This window comes from Bos grunniens, chromosome 6 (genome assembly GCF_055505025.1).
Source record: "Bos grunniens cultivar Pamir isolate PY7600 chromosome 6, Bosgru_T2T1.0, whole genome shotgun sequence".
NCBI classification, from domain to species: Eukaryota; Metazoa; Chordata; class Mammalia; order Artiodactyla; family Bovidae; genus Bos; species Bos grunniens.
The window spans coordinates 38116348-38125266 of NC_141170.1; the positions used below are offsets into that span (position 1 = coordinate 38116348).

At 33.1% G+C, this 8919-nt stretch overlaps 1 protein-coding gene across 2 annotated transcripts in view; it reads left to right on the forward strand.

Moving 5' to 3' along the window:
* TECRL (trans-2,3-enoyl-CoA reductase like) overlaps window positions 1–1564 on the forward strand; it is a 142895-nt gene extending 141331 nt beyond the window's left edge. For both annotated transcript variants that reach the window (XM_086407640.1, XM_086407642.1), the window contains 2 exons: window positions 176–221; window positions 1367–1564. In XM_086407640.1, the coding sequence (XP_086263766.1) occupies window positions 176–221; window positions 1367–1494 (174 nt within the window). In that variant the 3' untranslated portion in view covers window positions 1495–1564. The remainder of the gene's footprint in view (window positions 1–175; window positions 222–1366) is intronic.
* Window positions 1565–8919: the final 7355 nt, after the last annotated feature.

The following is an 8919-nucleotide window of genomic DNA, read 5'->3' on the forward strand; positions in this document are numbered from 1 at the left end:
AATCACTATCATATTTAACAATGAAATTATAACTTTGGAAAATATATTTCTACTTAAAATTTTCCGCTGTTTTAAGCTTTTAAAATACCTAATCAATGCCTATTTAATTGTTCACAAGTGAACAAATTTCTAGATTGACTATCAATATTTGTCAATTTATGTTTTAATCTAACAGATTGGATCATGGATTAGTTTCACAATCATGACTCAAACATTGCCAGGTAAGACCTAGGTTTACTAATGATTGAAGTAGATACACCTTTAGGAGAAGTGGTTTTTGAGAACAAATTGCTATAGTACTGAAATTAGGCATGTTTGCAATGGGATTTTTTTACCTTTATTTTTATTTTGGATTTTTTATCAGTATAAAATTATATTGAAACATTGTTTACTATGCATATCTGTATAATTGTGGTTGCATGCTTGTGCTTAGTCGCTCAGTGCGTGTGACTCTTTTGCAACCCTATGGACTGTAGCCCGCCAGGCTCCTCCGTCTATGGGATTCTCAAGGCAAGAATACTGGAGTGGGTTGTCATTTCCTCCTCCAAGGGATCATCTTAACCCAGGGATCAAACCCAGGTCTCCCACATTGTAGGCAGATTCTTTACTGACTGAGCCACCAGGGAGGCCAAAATGTGGTTAATCCAAACTAGAAAATGTAGTCCAAATATTTTTATTAAGCAACAAGTTTTTGTTAAAAAGAAGTGGTAATAACACACTTCACTTTAAACTCTCTCATGTATGCACACAGACTTGTACATACTGTGTCTTCAAGTGTTCACATCCATCTGAGAAGGGAAGGCTAGGGGCATGAATGTGTCATCTTGAATGCTGGTCATTGTAACACACAAAGAAGTTAAATTGTAATAAACTCATTTTATTAGAAGGGATATATATTATTTCCATTTCATTCATTCTTGTTCCACTGTACAAAAATGTAGATTAGAATTTATGTGATTTGTCTTATATGTATATATGTGTGTAGAAGAAGTGTTTTATTTTTTTCTTTTTTTAAAATTTTATTTAATTTAACTTTACAATATTGTATTAGTTTTGCCATGTATATACATATGAAAAACTATTATTGAAAAATTCAGAGGGATTTTAAGAATTTCTTCTTTGTAAGTATTATGTGGCAGTGGGGTGTAAAAAATGTAGAATTATTTCAATTTCTATATTTTTATGTTTATTCAACCATGCAATATTGATAGGATGTATATGATGCTAGGCAATATAAATAAGGAAAATTGATAGAGAACTATATGACACTTGGGAAATATTTTAAGAGCTATTTTTTCAAACATAACTTGTTATGTCCATAATAAAAATAAAAAAGAAACAATAATTATTTATTTTTTTCTTCTAGTTGGGATTTTTACACTTCTGATGAGTATCCAGATGTCTCTGTGGGCAAAAAAGAAACATAAGATTTATCTGAAGAAATTCAATTCTTATATGCATAGGAAATCAGCAATGATTCCATTCATACTGTAAGAAAAATAAGTGATCTTATCTCATTTACAGAAAAGCAGTATAATAACTCAATAAATGAAATTTGACCAAGGATAATTGTCTATTCTGTTCCATAAATTCACAAACAATAGTATTTTGGCTTGAGTAAAAATATATAAGAGCAAAATTTAGCTGAATTTAGAGAAATAAACTTGAGGCAAATGAAAAATTGAAATTATAGATATCGCTAATTGAAAATAGCATCCAGTACGTTTGCAAGGGACTGATACTTGAATGAGATGTTCTTACTTCATTAAATCTTTTATAATACTATTGGCTTAAGACAATTTAAAATATTTGAATTCTATAAAGTGAATATTGCAATATTTCAAACACTTGAATTTTACATATTATTTTGAGAGTGATTTTTTTCTTTTTGTTCAATATGTCATTGAGAAATTTCAGATGTCTTGAAACTATTATCTCAGTAGTTCAATTTTACCTATATTAAAAGTTAAATATTTATAATTTGCCATGCATCTTGGTTATTCATAATATACATTGTATATCATTTTGGAAATACAATATTCAAAATATTTTCTAGACATTACTCATTAAACATTTGAATATACTATACTGAAATAGATTTATGTTTATATTTACATATATATCATATTTATATGTGAATATAGAAATAGATATATTTCAAATGGACAATATGTGATGATGAGGAAATTGTGCATTAGAATGTTGAGATTAAGAGTGGAAATATATTTCCCTTTATTTCCACATTTTAAAATTTCTATGTCTTCTCAAATCCAGTGTATTAAGTATAAGATTGTGCATGTAAACATGCAAATATACTTTGACAAAGAGATGAATTATGTTATAAAAATTAAATATATATTAGTTAAAAGTTTAAAGGAAATTTTTATTCATATTTAAATTGGGTCTTTTCTAGAGTCTTACCAGTTATTGGATATAAATGTATCTAAATAGATGGATTGGTAGACATACATATATCAAAATATTATTATTAAACCTCTTAGATATTTAGATATTTGACAAAATATCCTTGGTAAAGGTAGGTCTAAATGCATTTTGTAGGTGTTTCTTATTAAGATATGTGACCAACTATTCAAGAAATAACAAAATGCTCTATTCAAAAGCTTTAGCACTCCCAAGTGCACCTTATTAAAATATCACAAAAGAATATAACAGCATACTTTAATTCACTAATATTCATTCAGCAAAACAGCATGAAATCACAATTATTTGCAGTAATATTCTACTTCAGATATGCTGCTGTATTTCCAAATGTGTGACTACTTTAATCTTATAAATGCAACTACATTCTCAAATTCTAAAATTCTTGTGTGTATATTTTCAATAATTGTGATTTTTATGTCAATGTAAAGATTATGAAGATATTAGCAAGTGAAAAATCCTATGCTTTAAACAGAGAAAGACAAATAGGCCTCATCTCTACTTTAAATAAAGTATGTATGTATGTTGGAGAAGACTCTTGAGAGTCCCTTGGACTGCAAGGAAGTCATACCAGTCCATCCTAAAGGAGATGAGTCCTGGGTGTTCATTGGAAGGACTGATGTTGAAACTGAAACTCCAATACTTTGGCCACTTGATGTGAAGAGTTGACTCATTTGAAAAGACGCTAATGCTGGGAAAGATTGAGGGCAGGAGGAGAAGGGGATGACAGAGGATGAGATGGTTGGATGGCATCACCGACTCAATGGACATGAGTTTGGGTAAACTCCGGGAGTTGATGATGGACATGGGGGCCTGGTGTGCTGTGGTTCATGGGGTCGCAAAAAGTCAGACACAACTGAGTGATTGAACTGAACTGAACACATAATGTCAGCATCAAAGAATATGGGATTAGTCAAAAATAAGTTGTGTGGTTTGAGAAAGGAACAATTTAGATGCTATCATCAGCCATATCACCTAGGAAACAGAGTTCCAATATGGCCACTTAACAGGACAGTGTTAGTCACTTAGTCCAGTCTGACTCTTTAGGTGTAGCACTAATCACTCATAGGAAAGGCAGAGGAACCAGACATCAAATTGCCAATATCCATTGGATCATAGAAAAAGCAAGAGAATTCCAGAAAGAAAAATATCTACTTCTGCTTCATTTACTACACTAAAGCCTTTGACTGTGTGGATCACAACACTGTGGAAAAGTCTTAAAGAAATAGGAATACTAGACCACCTGAGAAACCTGCATGCAGGTCAAGTAGCAACTATTAGAACCAGACTTGCAACAATGAAATGGTTTCAAATTGGGAAAGAAGTACGAGTACATTAAGGCTGTATATTGTCACCTTATTTAACTTATAGGCAGAGTACAGCATGGGAAATGCTAGGCAGGATGAAGGACAAGCTGGAATCAAGATTGCTGGAAGAAATATAAATAACCTCAGATATGCAGATAATACCATAGTTATGGCAGAAAGTGAAGAGAAACTAAAGAGCCTCTTGATGAGCGTGAAAGAGCATAGTGAAAAAGCTGGCATAAAACAAAACATTCACAAAACGAAGGTCATGGCATTGGGTCCCATGATTTCACGGCAGATAGATGGGGAAACAATGGAAACAGTGACAGACTTTATTTTGGGGGGCTCCAAAATCACTGAAGATGGTGACTGCAGCCATGAAATTAAAAAAACGTTTGCTCCTGGGAAGAAACGCTATGAGTGACCTAAATAGCATATTAAAAAGCAGAGACATTACTTTGCCAACAAAGGTCCATCTAGTTAGAGTTATGGTTTTTCCAGTAGTCATGTATGGTTATGAAAGTTGGACCAAAAAGAAGGTTGAGCACCAAAGAATCAGTGCTTTTGAAGTGTAGTGTTGGAGAAGACTCTTGAGAGTCCCTTGGATTGCAAGGAGATCCAACCAGTCCATCCTAAAGAAATCAGTTCTGAATATTCATTGGATGGACTGAGGCTGAAGCTGAAGCTCTAATACTTTGGCCACCTGATGTGAGGAGCTGATGCATTGGAAATGACCATGATGCTGGGAAAGATTGAAGGCAGGAGGAAAAGGGGAGGACAGAGGATGAGCTGGTTCGATGGCATCATTGACTCGGTGAACATGAGTTTGAGAAAATTCTGAGAGATAGTGAAGGACAGGGAAGCCTGGTGTGCTGCAGTCCATGGGTCACAGAGTTGGAGGAAACCCAGTGACTGAACTGAACTGAGTCATTCACTGGGATGCAGCTTGTTTATATTTACAAAAGAATGAGTGCTGTTTCAGAGGTTTCCACTTGGATTTCCCCATGGCAATATTTCTTGTCCTATTGCCCAAGAAATCAATTCACAATGAGGTTATGCAAACTACAAAGTATGTATATTCCCTTATTCATTCAGTGCTTGGGGAAATGAGCCCTATGAAGTATTGGACTATGTTTGCTGTTGCTGTAATTGCTAATCACTAAATCTTGTTGACTCTGTGATCCACAGACTGTAACTCGCCAGGCTCCTCTGTCAATGGGATGTCTCAGGCAACTATGCTGGAGCAGGTAGCTATTCCCTTCTCCAAGTGATCTTCAAGACCCTGGTATCTAACTCATGTCTCCTGCATTGCAGGCAGATTCTTTACCATCTGAGCCACCAGGGAAGCCCCGCTATAACTCATGAGGGTAAAGTATGTTGTTAGTAGAAATAATTTAATTGAAAACATATATGAAGACAACTCCAATACTTGGGCCACCTGATAGGAAGAACTGACTCATTTGAAAAGACCTTGATGCTGGGAAAGATTGAAGGCAGGAGGAAAAAGGGACAACAGAGGATGAGATGGTTGGATGGCATTACCAACTCAATGGACATGAGTTTGAGTAAGCTCCAGGAGTTGGTGATGGACAGGGAAGCCTGGTGTGCAGAAGTCCATGGAGTTGCAAATACTCAGACATGACTGACCAACTGAACTGAACTGGTGAAGACAATTTTGGTTCTTTTATTTCTTGATCTAAATGGATACATAGGAATGGCCACTGTATATTCCTGTTAAAAATTATCTACTGTGGTTGTATTAAATGTCCTGGTTCACATGAGCAGTTTTCTCTCAGGCCATTTCTCCATTATTTTACATTAGAATGCATTTGCTCTCCATTTCTATCATTTTTGTGGAACATGCCATTAATAATAAAATAAAAAAGTTTAAAAACTAAAAATATACCATTACTGTTTGATGTATACAAATATACCATGAGTCTGTCTTCTGAGATGGATCTATGAACTAATGATTAATGTCCAATAATATTTTCATAGACTGGAGTTATCCACTAATTTACTTGGTGTTTAGTAACTCTCTTCTATTAACACAAATCTATGTGAATCAATTTAAGGGTTTTCAGGAGGATAAAACAACCCAAAGTAGACTGGACCCACGGGGGAGTGAGTTTTTCAAATAAACCTGCCTCTCTTAAAGTAGAATTTACTAGAGATTTCTCTGGCAGTCCAGTAAGCTAAGAATCCACAATTCCACCTCAGGGTGTATGGATTTGATTCCTGGTCAGGAAATCAAGATACCGCATGCCACGTATCATGGCTTAAATGTAAAAAAATTAAAAAAAAAAAAGGAATGCGAAAAAAGTCAAAGTAGTAATTACTATGTCTTTACTAATTAAGGCCCCATTCCAAGCAAATGCTGGAAATAATTTTAAACAGCAGTAAGCAGAATCACAATTCACAAATATTAGCCTCTATCTCCAAATCATTTTATGTAACAATTAGAATGCCTGCAAGCTATAGTTTCTGTCTTTTATTTGAAGTATTAGAATGCTAGCTAATAATCTTTCACTGAAGTTTTATGATATAGGTATTCAATATTTAATGAATTAAAGTTAGAATTTTCTGACAGATACTAGATTTGTAATTACAAACAATATTAAAAAGAAGCGTCACAGTTAAATTTAGTCATTGATAGCTAATTTTTAAATAATTATCTGGAATAATACTTTTTCAACCCAAAAGTAAAAAATTGAAAGTTGTTTTAAAATACCACATCTTCATCTTTTACACATTTCTTATAAAAAGTAGCTGAAGAGGGAGAGAAATCAAAAGAAATGCAAAGAACTAAAGTTGAATCAGCTGCTACACCACCTCATATTATCATGACATTTGGCCTCTTTTGACCACCCTTTCATCATTTCTACCTCAAGTTGCTACTTTAAAGGTATTTTTAATTTGTTTGCATATTTTTAGAATTTCTAAGTTTAAATAAAAATAGACCCTTAGCACATTTTGTCTTTTAGCAAAATATTGTGGAAACATTATTCTCTAACTCATACACAGAGACAGTAATTTTTAGCAATATCATTTCTTAAAAGATATAATACAAAATGGTAGCATAAAATATTTTTAAATAGATGAAATATAGTCTTACTTTTCAAATGTGCATTCTCAATTCTACTTTTCAAAAAAATATCATGCTTAATATTGAAGGGTAATCAAATCACAAAATTCAACATTATAGTTGAATATTATGCATACTGACTTTTAATTTTCCAGTAATTAAACTTATTTTCTGGAAACTTTAAGTTCAATTTTGAGTAACTATCAATACATGTTAAATTTTAGCAGTTGATGTATTTTAATTATAATATTTGTGCTCATAAAATAAAATCACCTGAAAGTCAATAATGAGGATTACTTCTATTTTTATTTTAATAAAAAAAAAAAATAAAAAAAAACATTGTAGTTGCTCCTGGATATTAGAGGTGATTATAGCAAATGTTACTTTATAAGTACAATTAAAGGCATTTATTCAGCTTTTGCATAATGATGATAATTAAAAACCATTTATTTAAAGGCTGTTTAAAAGTTAATATTCACCCAGGTGCATACTGAAACCTATAATTAACTTTCCTTCAGAGGAGGTTTGATCATGGAAATGTACAAAATCATTTTTGGAGGCAGAAGTTCCTTGCTAAAATGGGATTTTGGTTTTTAACTGTAGCTTGATAAAAGTGTTAAAAATATGTAAGAAAAATATACTCAGACATATTTTTAAAAATGGATGTATAAGCATAAAAAGTTTTCTTGACAATATAGAAGTAATGTTTTCATATTATTTGACTGAGAACTGACTGTTACCTAAAAATTTTACTTTTTACATTGAATATAAGATATGTTCACAACAATCACAAAGCATAATTTTCTGTATATCCTGTCATTCTACTAACCTGGAAATCAATGTTATTTCTATAATGAATTCTTACTTACAATTCATTTTTCTACTTGCTATACATTCACCAAATGATTTATTTTCCAAAAGCTCTCTCATACTCCCTGGCAGGATTTCTAAGTAGATGGAACTGTTATATTTTACCTAATCATCTCTTGGTTAATTCAATAAAAAAATGCAATAGGATATATAATACTGATAAGTATTTTTTAATCCAAGTACTGTTACATTAAAAATAAATTTATAGAAAAAGAGTAAGTAATTTATGAATTATTATTGCAAACTACTAGACATTGGCTAAGTTTTTTAACCTGTTTAGATAGGTGGTTTCTTTTTATAGAATGAGATGTTTGAAGTAAGCAACCTATAATATCCTTTCCCTTATAGAGAATGGTCAGACTCAAGTAATTTTCAATTATTATTGCTTCTAAAATTATATAACATCTTTGATTTATATTACTGGTTTTTAGTTTTTGTACAACATAATTTCAAGTAATTTGTTAAAATAATTATTGGTATTTGGTTTTTGAGAAAATAGTTCTGAGCCCTCCTGAATAAAATAAACAGGGTTTCTGCTTTCTTGGAACTTCATTTAAGAGAGAAAATGAGAACATAATAATCAAATCAGTAGCAAAGTAAATTTAGACTGTGATCATGTTATAAAGAAATGAATTATATGCTGCTGCTGCTGCTGCTAAGTTGCTTCAGTCGTGTCCGACTCTGTGCGACCCCATAGACGGCAGCCCACCAGGCGCCCCCGTCCCTGGGATTCTCCAGGCAAGAACACTGGAGTGGGTTGCCATTTCCTTCTCCAATGCATGAAAATGAAAAGTGAAAGTGAAGTCGCTCAGTCGTGTCCGACTCTTAGCCACCCCATGGACTGCAGCCCACCAGGCTCCTCTGTCCATGGGATTTTCCAGGCAAGAGTACTGGAGTGGGGTGCCATTGCCTTCTCCGAATTATATGCTATGATAGAGTGAAGACTAATATGAGGGCAGGATGAGACATATGGTGAGACCGTGAATTTCCTCTCTAATTGGGTGACCTTTCAGCTGTCACTTATAGAGTATTTTAACCAGGTGAAGTATTGCTGGAAGAATGTCTTAGGTGAATAAAACTGATTTATATAAGGCACTGATACAGGAAAACCTTGATGTGTTTGAGGATCAACAAATCACCCACTATAGTTAGAACATACTGAGTAAATAAACTGTTCTGGGTTTGGAGAGATATTGAGAGGACATGCATGACTCTTAG